At 36.2% G+C, this 12494-nt stretch overlaps 1 protein-coding gene across 4 annotated transcripts in view; it reads left to right on the plus strand.

Moving 5' to 3' along the window:
* The window catches only part of LOC127843083 (nucleolysin TIAR-like), a 143016-nt gene that overhangs the window by 27573 nt on the left and 102949 nt on the right, over positions 1-12494 (plus strand). For 3 of the 4 annotated variants that reach the window (XM_052372897.1, XM_052372899.1, XM_052372898.1), the window contains one exon: positions 12212-12244. The exons of the other annotated variant lie outside the window; for it this stretch is intronic. In XM_052372897.1, the coding sequence (XP_052228857.1) occupies positions 12212-12244 (33 nt within the window). The remainder of the gene's footprint in view (positions 1-12211; positions 12245-12494) is intronic. 4 annotated transcript variants of the gene reach the window in all.

Here is a 12494-nt window from a genome sequence, read left to right on the forward strand (position 1 = left end):
CTGAGGTTCCTTGCATCACAAGATAGCATTTAAACTTAGTATATGACGAAAGATGCTTTCAAGACATAACATGATGCAGGAACACAATTTGACAGGTCGTGAAATTATGCAAAATTTACCTGAATAACATTCCAGCAACACTGGATCCACTACCGTTGTTTTTAATACAACTCAGAAAGACAATAAGGATTGAAAACTTACTTATTGCCGTTAGGAATTGCATTTGTAATGTGTAAATCCTCCGTGATTTTGAATAAGTTTTGCTTTCTGGGTTCATTATGGAATGTCCAATGACACTCTTATACAATAAAAGCCAAAGGATCTCGAATCAGTATTTTCACATTAGATCTGCTATTTGACTGTCACACGGCCTTAAATATGGACTATAATACGTATCTTTTATCTTTCAAACATAACCAGTCTGTATAAAAAAACAATACGCGTGAAAACAGCCCTAGGTTACATACAACTATGAAAATAAATATTCGGAACCGAAATTACCAAGGTTTGATCCGTACCCGCGAATTTGAAGTTAGATCCGATATCATCGGATATTTCGGGTACCCGTTGCAGCCCTTAGTAAATGGGAAGAACATGCATGTTTCCCATATTTCAATGTATTGTTAAATTCATTTAGAATGAGACAAGTGTTGCAGCACAATGTTTATTGAAAATGGCCCCAAGTAAATACAACACTGAAAAGGTATGTGCATTTATCTGCTTAAAAAGCAATAAATATGAGCCACTCTGTGGGAAAATGGGGTTTAATGCATATGCCGAAAGTGTTGTCCCAGATTGGCCTTTGCAGTCTGCAGAGGCACATGCATTAAGTCCCATATTCGTAGAGCATGACTCATAGAGTCTGAAAGTACACTTCAGCGGTTCCTCTAAGAAAAGGTAAGTTTACATCTAAACCTTCTGAAACAGTTTCTAAGCTTTGTAAGGCCCCCCCAAAAAAGGTCCGTTTCTGGTCTCCTTGGGGGGAAAAAAAAGTTGTTAGTTAGATAGTTAGTTAGTAACATAGGTTATGGGGGCATATTAAAATCGCAATGTTAGTTCGATAGTTAGTTAGTTAGTCGGTCCGTCCGGATTAGTTTCCACTCAATAAGTCAAGCAATTGTCATCCGATCTTCACCAAACTTCATGAAAATGTGTAAGGCAATAACATCTACGTCAAGTTTGATCATCGGCAAAATTGACCCAGACACTCCTGAGTTACGGCCCTTGAATCATTGTAAATTTGGGTTTTTTCTCGTTTCTGCTCAATAACTCGAGCAATTGTCATCAGATCTTCACCAAACTTCATGAAAATGTGTAAGACAATAATATTTAGGTGAAGTTAAATAATCAGCCAAATTGACCCAGACACTCCTGAGTTACAGTCTTTGAATCGTCGAAAAAAAATGTTTTTTTTTCTCGTTTCTGCTCAATAACTGGAGCAAATGTCATAGGATATTCGTCATACTTCATGATAATGTTTTAAGTCATAAGATCCAGGCCAAGTTCGATAATGAGCCAAATTGACCCAGACACCCCTGAGTTACGGCCCTTGAATCATAACAAAAATGAGTTTTTTCTTGTTTCTGCTCAATAACTCCAGCAATTGTCATCGGATCTTCACCAAACTTCATAAAAATGTGTAAGGCAATAAAATCTAGGTCATGTTCGATAATCAGCCAAATTTACCCAGGCACTTCTGAGTTGTGGCCCTTAAATCATCGAAGCATTGCGTTACCCCTTGAAACATGCGCATACATGTAACTTCTATGTCGCTTCAATTGTAACCTTCATAATTGGTATGCATGTGTATATGGACAAGGCCTTTCCATACGCACACAAATTTTGACCCCTTTGACATTGACCTTGAACTTAGGATCCGCGTTTAGGTTTCGAAATCTGCGTTTAAGTTTCGGAAAAGCGTTTTTTGGGTGCATATGTCTTCCGATGGAGATAGCTCTTGTTTTTTTTGTTTTTGTTTTTTTGGACTGTCAGGTACTAGAATGGAAATGGGGCAGAAAGTTATGCGAAATGAACCAAAATCAAAGAATAAAAACGAACATTTTGATTATGCTCTTGAAGGAAGGCATAAAGTGATCACACTGTCCGTCCGTCTGCCCGTCTGTCTGTCCATCACACTTTGCGTTTAGGTTTCGAAAAATGCTCATAACTTCTATGTCGCTTCAGTTGTAACCTTAACATTTGGTATGCATGTGTTTATGGACATGGCCTTCCCATACGCACACAAATGTTGACCTCTTTGACCTTGAACTTAGGGTCCGCATTTAGGTTTCGAAATCTGCGTTAAGGTTTCGAAAAATGCTCATAACTTCTTTCAAAGCGTTTTTCGGAGGCATATGTCATCCTATGGAGACAGCTCATGTTGGTTTTTTTTGGCGACCCCAATTCAGGAGACACGGTCAGGCGACCGGAAACAGACCTCTTTTTTTTGCCTAATATGGGTTGAACGCAGTATCCTCTTGTTAAAAAACGGCACTTCCTTGTTCCTATGAAAGCAAGCTCCTAACAAAGCATGTGTCCTAAACACATCTTACTGCTTCATGATTATCCAGAACATCTTTTTTTTCTATGATATATATTCTATTGCCTGAGAACTTTGGTCACTGTTTGGGAAAAAATACTGGAAACCTCGAAGTAATAGTTCAAATTGCGTCATGGTACATGTATTTGAGTATGGAAAATAGATCGCAGGTTTTTTAACCAGGTTTTTAACCAGGTTTTCCGATGGAAAAAACTGGTTATTAGATTGGCGAATGCGGGCGGGCTGGCTGGCGGGCGGGCGGAACAAGCTTGTCCGGGCCATAACTATGTCGTTCATTGTCAGATTTTAAAATCATTTGGCACATTTGTTCACCATCATTGGACGGTGTGTCGCGCGAAATAATTACATCGATATCTCCAAGGTCAAGGTCACACTTTGAGTTCAAAGGTCAAAAATGGCCATAAATGAGCTTGTCCTGGCCATAACTATGTCATTCATTGTGAGATTTTAAAATCATTTGGCACATTTGTTCACTATCATGGGACAGTGTGTCGCACGAAAGAATCACGTCAATATCTCCAATATCAAGGTCGCCACGACTAAAAATAGATTTTTTTTAAAAAACAAACTTACAAAGGGGGTTAATTTTGTTTGTTCATTTCAAAAGTTCAGTTTGAGTTTTCTCCCTTTATCAGATTTTTTTTTCACAATGAAAACCTGGTTTTGTGACAATTTTGTCCCTTGTTTCAATTTTCTTATGCTGGGTATCGGAGTATTTGATTGGATGGTCGTTTAAGATATGAGTTTAACATATTAATGAAATTTTTTGAACTGAATAATAATAAAAATTCTAATAAGCCAAATATTGACATTACTGGTTGTTTTGATAGGTTTTTTGTTTAAATTGGATTTCTTTACAATTTTATAACAGTATATATTTTAATTGCAAGAAGGACAACTTAGTAGCTATTAAGTGCAGGAATAATCTGATGCCCTAACCTTAGACTTGATGTGACAGTGTTTTTTCACCATTATGGGAATGGGGCTTGGTCGCTTTTGATTGGGAAAAATCGCGGAATTTTGACTAAAATTGGGTAATTTGTGTTGTTGTTGTTGTTTTGCTAACAAATGCTTAAAATTGGGAATAAAAGTGTTTCAATATTTTATTTGCTAAGGTTCTACTTAAAGAGCTGAATGGAAGATGAACTAAATGTTGAGAACAACAAAAATATTGTTGTGTGTGGAAATCTTTAATTGGGAATTTTTAGATCCCATTTGTGAAAAATATATACTTTTTTCCATTGAGAATGGGACCGAATACTGGCCCTTAATTTAAAAGAAAAAAAAATACTGTGTGACCAAAAGCTAAGGAACTAGGCAAAGAGAAAAATCATAAGCTTACTTCATTATTTCTTGTGTGGTCATGTGTATTAGCCTTCCATGTTGGGACAGGGTGTAAATGTTGTCTGTTCGCTAAACTTGTTGTGTCACAATAAACCAATCTCCCAGTAGCAACATATTTTATCAGAGACAGAAGCAATTTATGGTGTGCTGCAATGTTCTCAGAGAATTGCATTGCCTTCTGATTGTTTTCGTTGTGAAACAAAAAATGCCCCTCATTCATATAAATTACACATTCGAGTTCCAGGCTGTTTCCAGTCGAATTTCCATTTTGCGAAAACACGCCACTGATCACCGATTAATGGATAATTATACAGTTTAGTCCTAATGTGGCTCTACATTACTGTAGCCACTTTACTCATTGGCCTCCATCTGATGCATTGCTGTTCTGGGACATTTGGTTGCTAACATTATTAATAACAATTATTGTAGGCGCTTGCATGCTGGCAGGGCTTGGTGTAAATGTCATGGGATGCCATGGTTGATCTCTGTAAATGTGAACATTGTTTGAATGGAAATGTCACACCCCTTAGTACTTCTCTGCAGTGCTTTGTGCTAGAATGGATACATTTTCAATAATTGTTTGTAAAGAGCAAACTGTTGCCTTTGAAGCACATTCAAGGGATATGTGTCACGATCTGGGAAAACAGGGTTTAATGCATGTGGGTAAAATGTCGTCCCTGATAAGCCTGTGCAGTGTGCACAGGTTTATCAGGGACAACAATTTCAGATTTAAGGAAATTTTATTTTAAAGGAATCTATTCTAACCAAAAATGAAGTCAAGAAGAATTGAATTAAACATTTTTTTCCTAAAGCAAAGCTCATATGCATTACATACTTTTTTGGCCAAGCTATTAAAAAAAGTTGTTTATATTCAGTTGGAAACAGATTCGAAATTATTACAGTACTATTACGTTTAAATCAATGTTATGTACCATTGGTTTTATTTTCATTTAAAGCTAGTATGACACCATCAAATGTAATTTATTTGAAAGCTTTAACCCATTTATGCCTAGTGTCTAGAAAAAAGGCCTTTGCAAACAGCGTAGACCCAGATGAAACGCCGCATGATGCGGCGTCTTATCTTGGTCTGCGCTGTTTGCCTGAAGGACTTTCTGTAAGAAATAGTCTAAATATACAAATAAATATGTTTAAACATTTTTAGCTCACCTGAGCACAACGTGCTCATGGTGAGCTATTGTGATCGCCTTTTGTCCTTCGTGTGTCCGTTGTGCGTCAGTCGTCACCATTTACCTTGTGAACACTCTTGAGGCCACATTTATTGTTCGATCTTCATGAAACTTGGTCAGAACATTTGTCCCAATGATACCTCGACTGAGTTCGAAACTGGGTCATGCTGGGTCAACAACTAGGTCACTAGGTAAAAAAAAAGAAAAACCTTGTGAACACTGTAGAAGTCACATTTGATGCACAATCTTCATGTAACTTTGTCAAAATGTTTGTCTTTATGATATAATGGTTGAGTTCAAAAATGGTTTCGGTCCATTGAAAAACATGGCCGCCAGGGGGCGGGTCAGTATTCCTTATATGGCTATAGAGAAACCTGTGAACACTCTAGAAGTCACAATTTTTGCCCAATCATCATGAAACTTGATCAAAACATTGGTTTTATTGATATCTCGGACGAGTACAAATATGGTCCAGATCGGTGAAAAAACATGGCCGCCAGGGGGCGGGGCAGTTTTCTCTATATGTATACAGTGAAAACTTGTGAACGCACTAGAAGTCACATTTTTGGTACAATCTTCATGAAATTTTTTCAGAACATTTGTTTCCTGGATACGACGTTTGAGTTTGAAAATGGTTCAGATCGGTAAAAAAACAAGGCCGCCAGGGGGCAGGGCAGTTTTGCTTATATGGCTATAGTTAAACCTTGTTAACACTCTAGGAGTCACATTTATAGTTAAATATTCATGAAACTTGGTCTGAACAATTGTTTTTAGCTCACCTGAGCACAACGTGCTCATGAAGAGCTTTTGGGATCGCCTTTTGTCCGTCGCCCGTTGTGCGTCGTCAACATTTTACCTTGTGAACACTCTAGAGGCCACATTTCTTATCTGATCTTCATGAAATTTGGTCAGAACATTTGTCCCGATGATACCTAGACTGAGTTCGAAACTGGGTCATGCTGGGTCAAAAACTAGGTCACAAGGTAAAAAAATAGAAAAACCTTGTGAACACTGTAGAAGTCACATGTGATGCCCATCTTCATGTAAATTTTGCCAAAATGTTTGTCTTTATGATATGTTGGTTGAGTTAAAAAATTGTTCCGGTCCGTTGAAAAACATGGCCACCAGGGGGCGGGGCAGTATTCCTTATATGGCTATTTAGAAACCTTGTGAACACTCTAGAAGTCACAATTTTTGCCCAATCATCATGAAACTTGGTCAAAACATTGGTTTTATTGATATCTCGGATGAGTTCGAAAATGGTCCAGATTGGTGAAAAAACATTGCCGCCAGGGGGCGGGGCAGTTTTCTCTATATGTATATTGTGAAAACATTTGAACACTCTAGAAGTCACATTTTTGGTTTAATCTTCATGAAATTTGGTCAGAACATTTGTTTCCTGGATACAATGGTTGAGTTTGAAAATGGTTCAGATCGGTAAAAAAAACATGGCTGCCGAGGGGGGGGGGTCCTTATATTTATATAGTAAAAAAGCTTGTGAACACTCTAGAAGTCACGTTTTTTGCATAATCATCATGAAATTTGGTCAAAACATTGGTTATGTTGATACCTTGGATTAGTTTGAAAATAGTCGTGAACTTTTGAAAAACATGGCCATAATAACAAAGGATTATTATGTTGATGATTGGTTGGGGATGAAGTGCAACAAACATATTTTTTCCTGTGCTGGCCACTTTTCACACATTTTGTTGCATGTAATTTAATGTCCGCAGACCAATGAAATAACCATTAGCCACAGCAGGTACCTCATTATCTCTGACAGTTGCTTGATGCCTAACCCCTTGTTTACAGCCCTTTGCAGTGAACAGCATGGAACAGCAATTGCTATACAGTGGTATCAATATAGAGATAAACACATAAATACATCTGTCTGGCATTTATTTTCGTAAAAAAATCAGCATGCTGACTGCATAAAAAGAACAGATTACAACATTGAAGCAAGCTCTTGAAATAGCAAAATGATGTACTTATATATTTCCAAGAAATGTTTATACAATATATATAAATTTAATGGGCGTGGTATTTCATATTTCTTAGCTTTAAGTACAGTGATGCCTGATTGAACTTACTCAATATGGCTATTATTTAACTTATAACTATCACAAAGTCCCAGTGTATATTATGAATATCAAGAAGAAAAAGTAAAGATATGTAAGTAAAAATATCCTTTACAGCTTAGGCAACAACTGTTGTCAAAATTCAATTATATTGATCAATAAAAAATAGATTGAAATATTCTCCAACTTTACTGTTGAACATTTACTGACAAAAAACTATCGTGTCTACATGTACACATATCATATCACAGATATACTTTGTTCAAGAATTAAAGAGATAGAGAAAATGTACTTAAAACCAACTAGTTGCCATACTTATGATATTAAATGCAGCTTGTATTTGAGAATAAATTTCACAATTAAAATGCATTTTAGTTTTGCATTGGTTGTAAATTAAGAGTAGAAGCGTAGAGGAATTGTTTACAAACAACACTTACAAACGTGAATAATTAACAAAAAAAACTCTTAAATGAAGTATGAAATTTCGTTTTAAATCATAAATACAGATTGATATACAAAAGTCATGTAGGCCTACATGGATGATATGTGAAATACAGTATTATGTGAAAGTCAGAAATACCATTATTCTAATTAATTTTATATACAGACGTACGTCATGTATGATATGTGAAATGCAGTATTACTTGAAAATCAGAGTATCATTGTTCTAAATAACTTTGAATGCAAAAACAGTGAAAACGTATTTTAATAATAGAGCACACTGAGTCTGTAATACCGCCTGTCTGCTCAGCACTCGTCCTCTTTTGAAGATTTTACACTAAATAATCGAACTATAAAGCGCAAGTTAAGTATGTACGCCCGTCTGTATGAAGTACTTTTATTATTTTGAACTCCACCTTCCCAGAATAGTTTAGTTCCTTTGGGTCTCAGGTGAGCGCCTTAGGGCCCATGGCCCTCTTGTTAACATTTAAATACATATAAGTTTCAATAATTATGTTAGACAATAGTTAATGTCGAGTATCACAGTAAAGATATACATTTGTTTTGTATTTTAGAAACAATAGAGATGTAATGGACTTGATGTTGAAGTCCTTTGTGATTTGAAGGGTACATGTTCATTAAATACTATAAGAATCGTATATCAGATTACTGTAAGTGATTTGAAGGGTACATTAAATGCTACCATAATCTTATGTCACATTGTTCTGATAAGTGATGTGCAGGCTACAACAGATACCATTCTCATCTAAAAAAAGAATAAAACATGAATAAACTTTGCTTGACTTAAAATTGAAACGGAAACTTCTAAAAACCTTGTAAAATATATCAGATACTACCTTAAAGTGATATTATGCGCATCTAACAGTATATGCTATGTTTATAGGTGTCTATCGCAACCGTTGTTTATTTTTGGTGTTTCACTTCATATACACTCACATTTGTTAATGCAGCATCAACATACTAAAACAATATCCTGGAAAGAGAAAAATAATGCATTTGAATATCAACCGTACTTTCGTTATGACAACTGACTACAGAAATGATTCGATGTAAAATGTGAATCTAAATTTAGTTTTAGTGCAGATTCGTTTATACGACACACAAACACTAATAAAAAGACAGTTCCACTTAGCTTAGAGGACTGTACAGTCATGTAAAATAACGAATATAATATATATTTTTATTAACAACTGGTTGCAAGATGAGTTGCAGATAATTGGTCAGCTACCACATTTTAACAAACTTTTTTGACCTGTTCATTCTTTTCAGCTCAATTCAACAGTGAAAAATGCCCATAATATCACTTTATATATATATAAGGCTTTCAAAATATTGTATTGAATGGATCCTCCTCTGAAGCAGCATGGTGTACTTATAAACTAACACTGCGAAAGTCAAGATCTTTCTATATGTGTCTTGTTCTGCGAAAACTGGGCTTAATTCATGTGTGTAAAGTGTCATCCCAGATTAGCCTGTGCAGTCCGCACAGGCTTATCAGGGAGACACTTTCCGCTTTAATGGTATTTTTAGTTTCAAGGAAGTCCCTCCTTACCGAAAATCAAGTTTAGGCGGAAAGTGTCATCCCTGATTAGCCTGTGTGGACTGCACAGGCTAATCTGGGACGACACTTTACGCACATGTATAATGCCCAGTTTTATCAGAACAAGACACATATTTTACAGTTAAGTGTTTCTTTTCCAATCAGGAATTATATATTATAATACTGGTCTCCAAGTGTGTAAGATAAAAGGAACTGGCTTTTATCACACAGTATTACAGAACGTATTATGCGATGAAGTACCACATTAAAGAAATATTTTCAAAACAATTAGAACAATGCATAAGTGTATTTTCTGTCACCGAAACAAGTATCTCAGTAAACTTTTTAATTTTAAATAGATGTTTTATTATGTTTTTGTTTATTCATGCTTCAATACTGCAGAATCATTTAATTATACCCCCATGACTGGTAATGGGGGCTATATAGGAGTCACTTTGTCGGTCTGTCTGTCTGTCGGTCGGTCCCGAAAATTTCATCCGATCTTCACCAAACTTGGTCACAAGTTGCATCTAGTTGTAACATCTTTGTGTGATAAAGATGGAGTGCCCCATTCCATTGAAACATTACTAACGTTCTATTGGTAATTGTTGGCTCGTGTACTACTTAAATGTACCCCAGGTACGAAAACATATGTTCATATTTAAGTCAATATTTTTTTTAATGAAATATATTATCGAAACTCCTACTAAAAAAAGCATGTTTAGGAAGGTTTTGTTTAAAGAGAATTTTGTTTCATATTCCGTAGCGCCTTTTACGACATCAGATTTTGGTTGGGAATAAAACTCTGGTTCAGTCTAAATTGGCCAGGTACGTACTAGTATATGTTCTGTACCCGGGATGCATTTAAGTATACTTAAGGGTATCCGTGGTACATTTAAGCAGAACCCGAACCGACAATGACCATTACCAACTGTGTCAGTATCAGTCAAGGCCACTTGTTGCCAGGTCAATAAGGTCATTCCCTTAGCAACTCTGAGCTTTAAAAAACCGCACTTACTAATTGGAGTCTTGAGAGTAATGCAGTCCAGAAGACTTAATGCAAATTATGGTTGTACAAAGTGTTTTTACACCATTTTTTTTAAGGTGGCCAGGTCGCTTTGGATTTGGAAGAATTGCGGCGTTATGACTAAACTTTAGATTAGTGTTAGTGTTGTTTTGCTAACAAATGCTTCAAAATTGAAAATAAAAGTGTTTTCAATATTATATTTTTTTAAAGTTCAACATGTAGAGCGGGATTGGGAATTTTTAGGTTCCATTCAGGAAAATAACTATGTTCTCTATCCATTGAGAATAGGGCTGTTTACTGGTCCCAACCTTGAACGAAGCCGTTAACCAATCCGGACTTTTAACCAAAATAAACATTGGTACATAATTTACTCACATTTGTAGTTGGCTTGTTATTTGGGTAAAGTTGCCTGATTATAACATTCTCAATGCGATTCATATTCCTTCCCATTTGTCATTTTGTTTTTATCATACGCAAACTGATTCCATCTGCGGTAATTAGGGCCATGAAAAATAATATCCAATTTAAAATTATCAATTTTGCCTGAATAATGATAATTTGAACATCGTTTATGTTTTATTGCTGGGTCATAGCTTTGTTTCATCTTACTGGTTTTATCCAAGACAGTCAGTCTGGCTCAAGAATCTGCTAACAAGAAAAAAACGGTTGAAATCCACTTTCTGTTTTGATGGCAATACTGATTGGCAACCTTGTGTCTGCATCGTAAATTGACAAATCGAATATTATTTTTATTTAGTGTATTCCATTATCGGATCTACTATTGGTAATGATGTATAGAACAGATGAGTTTGGATTTCATGCATAAGAATTTGTGAGAAATGAATCGACATTAAAGCAGTATTCATGACTGTTCTTGGCATTAATTGCTGTCATTATGCTCTATATATTGAGTCAGTATTATTTTAAATAGTTTGAGCTGCTTGGTAGCATTCAACTCTTAATTATCAACTAAGGAGGGTAAATAACAGGGTCCCACAAGACAATGGTCAGCCATTAGATTTTCTGTGAAAATTCATATGTAAAAAAAAGTATTTACAGCTGAAGGTTGGCAACCATGTTCAAAATGTTCGTTTCTAACCCTGGTCATCTTGTAATTACATTGGTACTGTCTTCTCTAGATATGATTTGGAAGACCAATCTCGTTTACATGAATATCACCGCAAACAATTCTAACTGGTTCTTCATGGTCATCTTTGGAGATGACTTTGAAAATACGCATGACTTTTCCAATGATAAGGGAGACACACCCCTGTAAGGAATGGCAGGTTAGGGATCAAAAGAGACTTTTGAGGCTAAGTTACGCAACTTGTACAACCCTTTCACGCTCAGAAGCAGAGTGAAAATAGCTACATGCTACCAGCCTTAAAGCAGAATGGCCTGAGTGTAACCCGCGGTCTTTTCAGGTTTTATGTTGTTTGCTGCTCATCAGTATCTTACAGTTGAAATTGAAGCCTCTCAAACTTAAATCTATGAAGAAAGGCCTGTGATTTTTAGCTCGGCTGTTTTCGGAGAAAACCCGAGGCATTGTCATAGCCAGCTTGTCGTGCCCGTTGTCCTCTGCCGTCCGCGTTGTGTAAAAACCTTTCGTCAAGGTTTTGAACATTGGCTCTAAAATCAAAGTGCTTCAACCTTCAACTTTGAAACTTCATATGTAGCTGCACCTTGATGAGTTCTACATTCCACACCCATTTTTGGGTCACAAGGTCAAAGGTCAAGGTCACTGTGACCTCTAAAAAAAATAATTCTGACAAGCTTTCATTTATTCAAAACTGCACCCGCAGCTGAGCGTGGCACCCGTTATGCGGTGTTCTTGTTTTTTTAAGGGACTTTAAAAAGATTTTTAAAAAGATAAAAAAAATAAAAATTCTTATCAGAGTTATAAAGGGATAAGCACACTTTTTGGCATTTCACATTTTGCCGATGTTACTTAAAGCACTGTTGCCCCATCATGGCTGGAGAGGATGTCCTGACATCGTGATTCATTTGTTTCAGACTTCCACCCCCCTCCGAGGCGACAATTCAGAAGTAGGTCAATTTACATTGTTTCGTTTTCATTATACGTTGGGGCATTACCTGGCTTATTTATTATATCTGTCACATGCACATTTATTGAAGTATTTGGTAGTATGACTGTAACTAATGATGGCTTTAGTTAAAGTAAGTTGTGAATTTCACCACTAAACATGTGTAACAGTTGTTCTTGAACAGGTAAGGTTTGCTGATGTTGGAGTCCATAGCATCCACTGCTTAGCAACAACTGGGCTGTTTTCCCAAG

Source organism: Dreissena polymorpha, chromosome 8, assembly GCF_020536995.1.
Source record: "Dreissena polymorpha isolate Duluth1 chromosome 8, UMN_Dpol_1.0, whole genome shotgun sequence".
NCBI classification, from domain to species: Eukaryota; Metazoa; Mollusca; class Bivalvia; order Myida; family Dreissenidae; genus Dreissena; species Dreissena polymorpha.